General features: G+C 28.9%; 1 protein-coding gene across 1 annotated transcript in view; it reads left to right on the forward strand.

Annotated features, from left to right (window-relative positions):
- The window catches only part of LOC142324015 (pleckstrin homology domain-containing family A member 8), a 36,309-nt gene extending 22,422 nt beyond the window's left edge, over window positions 1-13,887 (forward strand). The window contains exon 6 of the mRNA XM_075364571.1: window positions 12,516-13,887. Coding sequence (XP_075220686.1) covers window positions 12,516-12,532 — 17 coding nt within the window. The 3' untranslated portion in view covers window positions 12,533-13,887. The remainder of the gene's footprint in view (window positions 1-12,515) is intronic.
- The last annotated feature ends 345 nt before the right edge of the window (window positions 13,888-14,232 follow it).

The raw sequence follows: 14,232 nt of genomic DNA on the forward strand, positions 1-14,232 counted from the left end.
TTATGATTTAACATGACAGAGACTGATAATTTTTTGAATAACCTGCTTACTTTTTCATAAACATTTCATGGCTTACTTTGAGCTGATTAATTATAAAGAGAATAAACAAATTCAGAATTTTGGCTTAAGAATTGTTGAAATAATTTTATTAGGAAACCAATGAAGTCAAAGTTTGGGTACTGTGATTTTGAATCTTTGTAAAGACTTCTAATATTATTTAATCATTACAAGAATAAGCAATGGAAAGTTAAGATATAATTTATTATTATTTTCCTAGTTATTGTTGTAAAATTGTGAATTTTTTTCCTTGAAAAATTTGTTAAAGTTATGAAAATAATGCTAGTTGATTTTGAAATCAGTGCATTTTACAGCTACTCATGGAGTATTTCTCAGATATGAAAAGCAATGATGCTTAACTTATTTTTATTATTCAAAATTATTACGATTGCAATTATAATGCATGAAATCCCAAGAGGATATTTTAGTTACTTTTCTGTTTGTTAGAATGCCTTATAGTAACAGGATTTCCACAGTATATAAACCATACCTATAAAACAGCAATTTAAAGCTGTATTTTCTGTTTGATTCTAGAAGTTTTATGTATTAAAATAATTATGTATTATAATCATAATTATATTACATAATCATCATTAATATATCAGTATTATCGGTTTCAATTATCTATCAGTATTATCTTACATCATTGATCAACACTTCATTAGCCGCACTGTAGAACAGCTCCATCTACTGAGCTTATCAGGGTGAAGATTCATGGAACAGGAAGATGTTTTATGGATACTGGATATGGAACTGGAGTTTTGAAATTTATTTATACAATCTGTCTGATTAATTATTCAAGGCGTTTATAAAAACAATTTCACATTTGAGCACTCAAATGAATTCAACATCACAACAGTTCCACTGAATAGTAATTTCCTACTTCAAACGAACAGATCTTGTGAAGTTATGCATAACAACAGGAACTAGCCTTCAAATCGGAAAAAGACTTTTTTTTTTGTTCACTTTCATTAAATTGTATTACAAATTAGAATTTAAGAGGAAATGAGAGGACTGACTTTTTACCAGATAGGAAACTCATCCACCTAATTAGGCTTTTGTACAGCCCTTGGATATGAAGTAGAATCCTTGAATTTTTATTACCCCACTGAGCCTTAATAAAGAAGCATTTAAGCCCCAAACTGAAGTCATTTTTGTAAATAAAAGAAACTGTGTTATCATCGGGGGTCCATTCACTTCTAGAGCTGCTGTATTCTTGCAGTCAGTTGTTAACTGCTAAATTAAGAGTTGACCCAAATTCTAAGCAAGTCATTAGAACTGGTCCAAAATTCACTAGTATGTCCTGACCAGCTGCAAATGAAGCTAGGGGAGTGGCAGCTTGGCAGTGGTTAATTAATCTATATGTTAGCTATCAAATTCTCAGGAAGTTATCTGAGAATGAATCAATAAAAATAAAAGAAGCTGACTTCTCAGAGATAGAGAACAATCAACCAACAAGGGATTGCCTTTGATTAGGATAAATCAGAGTAGTTAGCCTCATCTTGATCAGGATCCTTCTGCTGATTTTTAATTTCCTATATTGTTAACAAATTACTGATGCTTCCAAAGATGAATTACTTAACATCAGTTAATAGTTTTACTCTGCACTTTACCATTTGAAAACTAATTCAATAAATCCTCATGTCATTTTACATGTCATAGTAATTTAAACTAACATATTAGCACTTTACAATCATGTCAATTTTTAATCTGATTAGATTTTGATAAGAGGATGATAATCTCCACTGGTTATGTGAGAATAGTGTAACTGCTAGTAGTATTTTTTAGTTTAAATATATCAGAGTAAAAAAAATAACTTTTTGTTAACCTTTTCGGGACTTGCATTCTGTAAATCGTAGTTAGGATTTACAGCATGGGTGCTGCTGTAAACCCAGGCTCAGGCTAGGTTATTTTATTAAAGTTACTCATCTTTATGTAGTCCTTCTCTGTATGATTTATCACTTCACATTCAATAGGAATGAATATTATTTTATTTTATTTAAAATTTAAAACTCTTTTTTTTTTGTAAAATTTTAAAACAGTCTTTATTTTAAATTTAATCAAACAAAATTAATCCTTCTTCTGAATAAAACTAAGAAGTCTTCAGATACTATATTTTGAAAAGGATATAAACACATTTGAGAAATTTTTTTTAAATTTATCTTATAATTGTGGTGGTGGTGGTGGTGGTGGTTGATTTTTATTATTGGCTAAATGAAGCATACTAAGAATGTTCAAATATCTGTTTCCAGCCATCTTTTTGCAAAATATTGGGGAATGTAATGGTCAGTCTGTTGACCAGTACTCTTTTATAGAATTTTTCGGCATAAGCATGGTCAAACTCAAAAGTGTATGTATTCGTCTGTATCGGTTGGTTTCCATCTATATAAATTTGAATGAGCAAGATCGATTTGTTCAGAGGCTTGGGTATAATATGTGTTCCATTTACTATATTGTTCAATAATTTCAGGGGTTATTAGAGCTTTAATGAGAGGAAATAAATCCTGGACATGAAGGTGACAAATCGGTCATGTTTACTAAAAGAGTTCAATAAAACTTATAGAACCTAGTTTTAGAATGCTGGCAACATTATTTTATTCTTTCTATTTTCAGCTGTTGCTGCAACCTATCGATAGTGCAAGTAGTTCATTTTAAAGCCGATAAAATGCTGCACATGTCTGTGAAAGAATGATATATATTAGTCATGTTAAAACTATGATGGTAGTCAAATGATAAAGTTCTTAAACGAGTTTACTCGATGGTAGTCTATGTGGACAGTTTACTGCAGTTGTGTAAGCGTAGTGGCAGTCCTGAAAAGGTTAATAGGTAGTATTTTTAAAACTACATAAAAGTGTACTCACCTGTATAACCTTCCAGTTATCTGTATGAGATATTTCTTACACTTTTTACTCCTACTCTGTTTTAAGTATATACTGCCATTCCTTTGGCACAGTTTTTTTAATAAAATTGTTTATTGTACACACTGAACAAAATAAATGATTGCTGCCTATCTAGTTGATATATGGTGACAATATGATATAATAATACAGTCGTTTTGATAAAATAAGATATTTTAGAATTCATGCCTATGAGATGGATTTACACTTCACAGTAATATTTAATTATGTTGTATTGTTAATGTTAAATCTAAATTAATTGTATGAATAATAAAAACATTAAATTAAAAAATAAATGTTATAACATTAAAATAAACAGTCTTCGTAAAATAAAAAATAAATTAATATAATTAAATTAAAGTAAATGTAAAAAATTAATAGTAAATCCAACTTTATGAGATCAATAATTCTAAAAATTCTACTAAAAGGCACGGTTTAAATTTCAGTAAAATAAAATGCTGCCAATCATGGAAAATACCCAAATATTTAATTTGGTACATGTGACTTTTACATGTTTGGTGGTATTAGTGATACATCAATTTCTTTCTAGGGGGATGAAAATGGGCACTTTTTTGATTACATAGTACCTCTTCATTTTTGATTTTTGTGTTTGATTTTTTGATTTTGGTTTTGCTATCGTATGCATACTGTATAAATTAATTAGATTTTTCTTAGCTATAAAAACATTACTCTTGTCAATTATACACTGAAGGAATTAAAACTTTTAGTAGTGATATATAGTTTATTCAGAAAGTTTATAAATATATATATTTTTATTTAAAAGCTAATTTTACCAGTATGTGTTAGTTGTAGTTTTTATTTAACTATATCTACTATATTAGGACTATTGGCTTGATACAGTTGTTCTGTGATATAAAAATATAGTTGGTCTAGTCAAAGCATACAGTTATTAATAAAATGAATTCAAATACTTTTATTTTTGGGATTTGATTAGCAGAACCCCAAAAATGTTCAAATAGGCTGAAATTGATCAAGACTAATTACCATCCTTTAATGACTAACTTTTGTGAATGAAAAGCAAAACTTTTGTGAATGAAAAGCAAAACTTTTGTGAATGAAAAGCAATCCTGATTCATCATTAATTTAATTTAATAAAATTAAATTAAATTAAATAACTAGGTAAATTTTTTCATTAAATTATTTTTCAGATGAGCCAAACACAAGCTAATGATTGCTGTTAACTACAAAACTCACATTCTTTACTTTTTAGAAGTTTTTAGATATCAGCTGAAAACTTTTAGAATTGAACAAAACTAAACTTAAAACTGTTATATAATTTTTTCTCTTACAATTAAGATATTCAATTCAATTATCAATATTTTCATAGAAGTTTTTAAAAGGCTTTTTCTTGCAAGAATAGTTGTAATTTCACTTAAAAAATTGGAGAATGCAGCATTTGATTTTTGCATTTTACTTGTATGGATAAAATTTTATTTCTTACACCAGAAGTAATTAGTTTGATATTTAGAAAAGAAAACCAGTAAGCTGGATAATATTTTTACAATAGTGATAAAATTTTTATTGCAAAAATTTTAATTATAATGATTTTTACAGATTGAAATTATAACTAAAAATATTTTATTATCAAATTTCATTTTGGTTCACTTACATTTTCACCTTCTTAACCAATTTTTCTTCAGTATCAGCAATATTTTTATAAAATTGCAATAAATAATTTGATTTCCAGTTCAGTATAATATTTTTGTCTAAATTTCTCTTTTTCTCTTGTTTAGTTCATGCATTCCCCAGCCAAGAAATCTTAACTTTCCCCATGTTTCATTATGCTCTGGGTTTATCCAGTTTTGATCTGTTATCTTTGTTCTTCATATTAATAAACTTTTATTATTTGATGGCCGTGTCACATGTATGATTTTGTGTGAAAATGCCACTACTCAGATTATTTCATGTTTTTTTCTATCGTAACTTTCCAATCTCTTTATAACATCTATGCTCAGTTTTCTTTACAATTTCAAATAATGTTTATGTGCTCGTTATCTTTATGGTGCTTCCAAACACAGTCCAGTAGTCAAAAATTGTAACTCATGGTCAGAAACACAATTTGAATGTAATTATTTAGTGCGTTAGGTGTCTGTAGCTAACCATGTTTATCAAAATGTTCATATCCTGATCGCCACACCCTTTCTACACACAATTGTGTAGAAATTGTAAACTACTGTTTAGGAATTCAGATAAACATGGTGAGATTTATTGACTCCTTTAAGAATCACATCATCAGTCCAAACATAGTAAGTGATATTTATTGCCTTTGATTTTGTTTAATCAGTAATTATGCAAAGATTATTTAAATAAATTTGTTGGCTATAGTTGGTGGCCTGGTTTGACAGCTTTGGTAATGTAAAGTCTCTGACAATTAAAGGATGCTATCAATATATTCAGGGCACTTTCCTTGAGCATGCCAAACTAATTTAGCTGTTTTATTTATGGATTTTTTTTTCTGGTGAAAGTGTATTTTTTCCTTATCTTTACAATTTTATATTCCCTCAATGATTTCTGAGCAGTTACTGCATACATCCATCCTTGTATCAATCCCAAAATTGTAATTATGATAAAATAGGAAAAGTATGATTCTTTTACTTGGAAGTGTTCTTCCTCAGTCCATAGTTTTTTAATGTTTAATATGAAAGGAAGATATTCTGGCCTAGTTTTGTAAGTACAGAAATGAGTCTCATTACACATTAAACTGCTCAAAATTTTATTATATTTTTTTTTTTAGTCATAAATTTCTCATCAGTTGTATCATGAACACACCTTTTCTTTTGAAGTGTCTCCAGTTGCATAGTAGTTATGAGTTACATGATTTACTATAAATATGGAACATGTAAGCAGTTCAGAAAACTGTGCTAGAATAAATCTGGTATCTCAGCTAGAATGCAATTAGCACAGAATTTTGTTTTTCATTTTTAAATCTTTGTCTTTTGATTGCATGTTTTAAGTAGACATTGATCTTGGTGGATTTTCTTTTATATTTCATAAGATGTTTTATGGAACTGTCGTGTATCTTTTACAGGCAATTTTAGGTACAAAAATGCAAATGTGACTGAAAATGTTTTGAAATCTCTTTAGAAACGTATTTGAGAAAAGAAAATATTAGTTGTGTTGTTAACTTTTGTAAACATACGAGGGGTTGATATGTACTACATAATTGCTCATAACTTACAACTTAAAAAACATTGTCAAATGAAAAAAATGTTGTATAAAAGTATATTTTATTTGCTGTAAAAACCGTCATTTATTTTTTAGACAATATTTATTCCTATACATTTTTCCCAACGGTTAAGCCATTCTTTTATTCAATCAATAAAGAATGTTGACCTACTCTTTCTTTGATCCACAATCTCAATGCATCTATAGATTTTCTGTAGTGAAATAAATACCCTTAACACCCTTATCCTTCTTTAATTGCAGAAAAGTGAAAATCACAGACTGCCAAATCTGGTGAGTATGGAAGATGTGGAATAGGTTCAAATTTCAACTTCACAAGAGCTTTGGCAGTTGCATGTGATTCATGCTGCGCTTACTGGGGGTCAGTCATGTTCATTTGTTTGAAATCCCAGAACACTATCAAAAGGATTTTTTTTGCAGAGGGTTTTGTTTTGAATTTTTTGATCACAGCATACCTTAGGACCAGTATTCTGTGTTCTGCTGTTTTTCTTCTGGTAATAATGATGCTCCCAAGTTACATCTCAAATGATAATATTGAAAAGGAAGTCATCTTTCTGTCACAATAACACTTCTTCAGAAGCTATTCACCAACAATACAGACTTTATGGTAGTCCAGTTGTGCAATAATTTGTTACTTTACTTTCGATATGCCTAGATATATCTGGGTGGTGATGCAGTTGCGTTTTGAATAGATTCACCCACCTCCTTTTGGTGCTTCACATTGGTCACAGAAATTGGACAATAGCTGCCTATATTCATCCTTAATATTTGCTTTATCAGCTTCTGATGAATGAAATTTTATTCCGTACCTGCCCCCAGTACTTAACAGCGAATTTCATCATCATAAATCGCTTTCATCATTTCCCAATTTCTTTGAATTTTGGAATATAAATAGTATGGGAATGAACTACAAGATGGCAGCACTTGTCCGTTTGTGCAACTGTTTGTTCTTCCATTACGTTCCTGTATACATTACATTTCAGCTGCCCCTCATAATTTAAATTTCTATTTTCTTTACTAAAAATTCCTTTTCCATTTAAGCTTTATTTAGAGTTCCTCCATTAGAAACACTTACCGTTCTTTCTTGTATATCCATTTTATTTTATTTCTATAATAATATTCTAAAAGTTTAACGTACATGGACCAAACCAATTACAGTGCATATAATGAAAATAAAAGCTTTGTTGGAGAAGGTTGAGACTGCATTACTACCAAACCTAAAAACATTTATACCCATCTAATAGAACAACAATGATAATCATTGTATTTTTATTTATACACTTTTAATTTATAACTGTTTTCATTATTATATAATTTTAGTGTTAATAATTCAATAAATAAAAATTGCAAAAAACAAAATTTTAATTTAGGTGTATATGTAAACTAAAAAATCTTAACTAGTGTTTGAATATATATTGTATCCCTAACTACACAAAATTAGATGTATATTTATTATTGTACAATTATTTTTTTTTACAATATTTAGAATCTGTTATTATTAACACTTACTTGAAATTTGCATTATATGTCCAGTTCCTGTGCAAGCTCACCATCTTCTCTGTCTTCATTGGAAGTCACTTTCACTACCACCACCTAGGTGTATGATAAATTTATCATTTTGTTGATTAGATTAGCAGTTCCATCTTCTTATACTCAGTTTCAGCCTTTCTCCACGTTTGCAGTATGGTTTCCAATCATCCTTATTCATTTTTTCCTCAGATAATTTTTTAATATCCAATATTAAAAATGTTGTGTTATTACTACCAACATATCTTTTCAGAGCCAACCATATCACCTCAATCGGATTTAAATCAGGATGGTTAAGTTGGAAGTCACAGAACCTGATGCACATGTTTTTTCTAATAGTTCATCAAAATGGTTCTTTATTTTTGAATATTTATGTGTCTTAATTATGTCTAAAAATTATGGTTCTAATATTGCTTTATTTAACAGAATATTGTTGTTCTTTTTTAACCAATTAATCATGCCACTTTACCTAGAACTTAAATTTGGAGGCTTCTCTAGATTTGAACTGTGATATGGCAGATTAGTAATAATAATCACTTACTGTGTGGGGGGGGGGGAGACCAGGAATTAATTTTTCAGATGCCTACTTCATAAAATTGTTTATTCTGTCATGATAGTCACAGCTTTTGAACTCTTTCTCAAAGTTAATATCATGTTCAGAATGAATCCCATTTTCCTCCAGTGTGGATTATGATTTACTGATCACCTTTATTTAATCAGCACTTTTACTCCTGCACCACTATTGTCCGACCATGACTTTGTCATTGAATGGGATGTTAAAATTATACAATTCATCCAAATATACAGTTGAAGAATTCTCTTTTCTGAAATCTGTCATTTTTCTTACATATTCTATTCTCTTCCACCAGATATCTTTTTTCCCAATTGAAGGTTTCCTATTATTATCAGTTTTACATCAGTTAAACCCTAACTCTTTCAGGATAGCTGCTAGTGTAGTTCTAGAACCTTTAAACTGGATACTCTTTTAAAGTTCTTCGCATAATTAAATGTAGGCAGTTCATTATGTTTTGCTTGAATCGTGTTAACTGTTCTTCTTACAATGTCTTGATCAATACTGTCTAATCCATTAACTGGTTTTGAACGTTGTTTGTATTTATTTGGTGCTGAATGAGCACAACTGTGATTTAAATTTAAAAAGATCTTGCTTTTCTTTTTGCAGTTTTTAAACTTGTTCTTTCCTCACATTTTTGAATGTGTATTAAATGTTTATCATTTAATTTTCCTAACTTAACAGCTTCTTTCTTTATAAAATTGTATACATTATTAACTATTTTACCAGCTTGACTACAGAGCTCCTTATTCTTAACTAAGGATTTTAATTCTGCCATTGAAAAAAAATCACCACCAAAAAATGCAAAATATGAATTCATTAATACATGCAAAACATTAACTACACACACACACACACAAACAAACACACACACACACAAACAAACACACGCACACACACACACACACACACAAACACGCACACACACACACACAAACACGCACACACACACACAAACACGCACACACCCACACACACACGCGCGCACACGCACGCACACACGCGCGCGCGCGCGCGCACGCACACGCGCGCACATTACAGAAGTAAACAACTATATGCCATTCATACCAGGATATGCCAAGAAATGAACTAAATCAGTGTATTGGAAATGAAAAGTAAACATTAGTATTGAATATTAGTCAACAGTGCGATGAAATTACTTAGCTATGAATACATATAAAATGATTAAGCTATTAATAAATTATTATAATTTGTAGGGTGTTTGCCTATTATTTAATGATAATGTTTATTACTACTATAAACATCATCCACAATACTAATCCCCACTATAAGTGCATATAAATCTAACTGAAATGAAACATTTTGGTAAACTTTATTCGTATAAAGTGGTCATTCATTTTATGACTCACTTGATGGGGGGAGTGTAATAATAATCTATGAATGCAAGTATAAACTATCTTTTTTTGTACTGCATATAGCAGGAAATATTTATAATTATACTAAATATTCTTAAAGAAATTATTGTCTGAAATTAAACAAAATGATTATAGAGTTTAATTGTGGAAAAAAGGTTTGCTATTTATGAAAGTAGTAGAGACTTAATGAGTAAAATAATGCCTTGCGCAGAGATTCTCTATCACTATACCTGTATGAAGGTAAATTACCAAGCTTATGTATGAGGACTATTCAGAAAGTACTTTGAATTCGTTATTAAAAAGACACCAATTTATTGGTAAAAAAATTTGTTATATACATCTGTTAGTTACTTCTCTACATAATTGCCATCCAATTGTCATATCTGTAAACAAATTTTTGAATATCCTTATCATAAAACTCTGCCACCTGTGAATTAAACCAGGTAGTAACATCATTTTTCAAAAGACAAAATTGAGAAGGGTCATACAAAACAAATGATTCTACATGCTGAGTTCAGGCATCATTTTTTTTCATGACAATGCTCATCTGCATACTGGAGAGTAAACACTCAACGCCAAATCAATTTCAAATGGGAGTTGTTTAACCATCCTCCATACAGCTCCCAGTGATTGTCTATCACCTTTTCCCAAAAATGATGAAATGATTAGCAATGCAGTGTTTTGAAAATGATAAGTTGAAATCTATGTTACTAACCACCTGGCTTAATTCACAGGCAGCAGAGTTTTTTGAGCATATTCGAAAACTTGTTTATAGATATGACAAATGCCTTAATTTGAATGGCAGTTGTGTAGAAAAGTAGCTATAAGATGTTTATAATAAATTGTTTTTTTTTTTTTAATAAAGAATTGGAAGTTACTTTCCAAATAACACTCATACTTATGTTCATGTGACCAAAGCAGAGCTTCGTACTGGTTATATGGGGAATGTGGCTTTTAGATTAGGAAAATGTGTACAGTCCATATTTTGAATTTATTTATACAATGAAGAGTACAAGTTTTGATCTTATATAAGTAATTATACATAATCTAATTCAACATGAAGAATATGGAATATACTACTTGCTTTCCATCAGAAGTGGAGAATGTGACTCCTCAGATTAATTATTTAGACCAGCTCTTGTACATGTTAATCGTACAATTTTTAAAAACTGTTATTAAATTACAGTTACTTTAAAAATTAAGGGGGGAGTCTACCTCACAAATTAAGTTTTTTTCTTTTATAGCCACGTCTTTCATTTTAGGTGCATAATTTAAGCAATAAAATATATTAAAAATGATATAAATATATTTTGAAGATTCACAACGCAACCCTTAGTATAAGGGTGGAGGGTGAAAATGCTAGGAATCTAATATCTCAGCAAGGAATTGTCTCATAGTAATGATTTTTTTTTAAATATTTAGAAAATTAGATCTATTATCTGATGTATTAGCACATTTTTGTTATTATTGTGAAACATTAGAAAAATTACTCATTATTTCAGGTTTCAGCTAAAAAATAAAATATTCAGTTAGGTTTAATTGCTTTCCCATACGTCAGATAATAGACCTTGAAATTATGAACGTTTTAAAAAAAAATTAAGGCTCTAGCAACCATGGAACTCAAGACCTTCCTAGTACAAAAAAAAAACAATTTTTGCAAATTGCATATTAAAAATGAACAGTGCTTCTTCACAGCTTTCCTGTATATTCTGAGTTGATATTAAAATTCTTCTGGTTCATTTGTACAACCTTCTTTTTTTTATTCAGTTCTTATTTCCTAGTACTAATTTATTTCAATAATGTTTTCCTTTTTTGTATGTTGTAACAGTAAATGCACACTTTTAATTTTCCACCTCCTAGCTAAAACTGTCACATCCTCTAGCTAAAAAACTGTAGTGTTGTGTCCAGGGGACAAAGAGGTAGTCTTCATGACAGCAATAGCTGCTATGGCCTGTGAAACTGCAGTTTCAATATTTTTATCGGTGGAACAACAATGGCTTTATGTCATCATAACAGCCTGTCTGATTGAGTTGACATCTTTATTTACATTAACATTTAATTACATACAATAACAGTAGGCAGTACTGATCCTTCATCAGTTTTTGAGGAAACCGCTTGGGAACTTAGCTTTTTCCTTTCCACCTTTTCTGAATAGCAGATTGAGTTTGTAATGTCTGTAAATTTTTATTTTTTAGCGCAATCTGTTTGCTTGGTGGTGGCATATTGTAAATAATCACAATGTTTTCAATAAAGAAGATAGAAAACACGTTACCAAAAATATACACACAAACCTGAATTTTGAACTAAGTTATTAATACACTAAGTTCATGAACTGCACATTCATTCAATTCCAGAACTGATTCCGAAAGTTTTTTTTTTTTTTGTTTAAAATGTTCCTTTTATTAGTTTTGCACCATGACAATAAAACTCATAACCTGCAAACCATGTGTTACTTTTTGTACTATAGAAATGTTCTAAGTACTGCTGTCGTTTGCTAATGTACGAAATCATTTTCAGAATGAATTCAGCTTTCAAATGACATTATAAATTGTTTTTCTTCTTCATTTCCTTCATGTGCTATTTAAATTTGTATCGCGCATAATTTTTATCTATAATTTACAAACTTTTTGCATGACGTGCAGTACTGTTAAATTTAATTAAATATATTTATTAATGTCTTTGGACAGAAATAAATACACCATTTTTTTTTCATAAAATATTGGACTACAAATTAAGCAAAAAAATTGAGGAAATTTTTTTTTCGTGTAAAATTGAAGTAGACTCCCCCCTTAAGTTAATTATTTTTTTCTGTTATGAATCACACTTTGAATACACTTTTTTACACTTTGAATAGCTGTAATTCTTCTTAAGTTCTTTCTACAGTACAAGATCCTCTGTGACAGAGTGGTAGCATCTCAACCTATCATCTGAAGGTCCTGGGTTTTGAATCCCTATCAGACGTGGCATTTTTCATACCCTACAAAAACTGCATATTCCATAAGCGTGTACAAGGTTTTGTGTAATTCATCAAATCAAAAAATAAATACATCCAGTCCCACAGCTCCAGTTGAGTTTGGTTTAAACAATGGCAATACTTTAGTATCTTAATAGAAACTTAATACGTTTCATGCAGCTATGCTTTAGAGTTTTTAAAAAGATAAAAAATATATTAATGTTTTAAATTTAATTTATGTTACATAAGAGTATTTAATTTCCATGAATATAGTAAAATAAATCTGTTTACATTTAATTCAAGAAATGTTTTAGTTGTTATGTACAATTGTAATTAATATTAACTTTTTTATCATTTTCCTTTCAAATTTATATTATTCTAAATGAAGCTTATAAAAATTAAGAATTTATTTTTCAAATTAATAATTGTTATTCAGATTAAAAGTATTGTACTTTTCGCTACTGAGAAATCTTTTAGAATTCTCTATTGTCTGGTGTCCACATTTTAAAATTTAAATTTATATAATTGAACTAGTTCAAAGTAAATTTTTGCAATTGTTTTTCATTTTGAATTTGTTTTATTTAATGATTGTTAACGATTAGATTCTCTACTTTTGTTATAACTAATTGTACTAGAAATAAATTAGACTGACGCCTGTGAAAAGTTAGAAAATCTATAAAAATATAACAAAGCTTATTTCCATCATCTATCAATGCCTAGTACTGTTTTATAACAATTTTGCTTTTGCAAAAACTCAAAAAAAGTTAAAAAAATTCTTGATCAAAATATCTAATAGAAAACTTTACTTGTAATAATGAAAATGTTATATTTCATTTTATCATGCTGTTTAAAAAACCAGTTCTATTATTATTATTATTATTAACAAATATATATAAATCTGAAGTTATGGAAAATTTATCTTAAAATTATAATTTTATATAATTACAGGATATAAGTCTTAAAAAATAAAAGAAAAATAAACTATTTCAGCGTAAAAGCTTTATTAAATTTTAGCATGAAAGAGTACTGAAAACCTTTCTTTACAAATTATATGTATCAAATATTTGCAGAGCAGCTATCTGTTTGAGGAATTTAAAATGTGTAAGATGTAATTTAGCATAAACTTAATTTTAATTAAATTAAGTTAATTAGACAAATTGCTTGTAATATTTGTATATATTTGTTTAGTTTATTTTCCTGTTAATCTTTTAAGATTATTTTATAATTGTTTTTTTTTTTTATTAAAATAAAAATATTTGTATAAAGTTTGTAATATTGAAGAATAAACGTTTTATCACTGTTTCTTCTGCATGGATTATTGAGGTTTATTGATATGCTAAAACATTTTTTAGTTATGCAAGAAGATAGCAAAATTTACAGAACTATTAGAAAAAGGTTCTACAGTAAATCGCATATATAGATTAACAAACAGTTCTAAAGAAGCAACTGGGTTAACCATATATACAATCAATATAAAAACTTAACAAAGTTACATTCAAAATGTTTATTTATCCAATAATCTCAAGAACTGTACATATTTTCTGTTTTATCTCCTATGAAAAAATATTCTGTTATCCTTCTAGTAACTCCTTAAAGTGTTGAAAACTTTTTCCACCTCTAAGGCCAATTTGCTCAGAATCTAAGATA

Source organism: Lycorma delicatula, chromosome 4 (genome assembly GCF_047948215.1).
Source record: "Lycorma delicatula isolate Av1 chromosome 4, ASM4794821v1, whole genome shotgun sequence".
Taxonomy (NCBI): domain Eukaryota; kingdom Metazoa; phylum Arthropoda; class Insecta; order Hemiptera; family Fulgoridae; genus Lycorma; species Lycorma delicatula.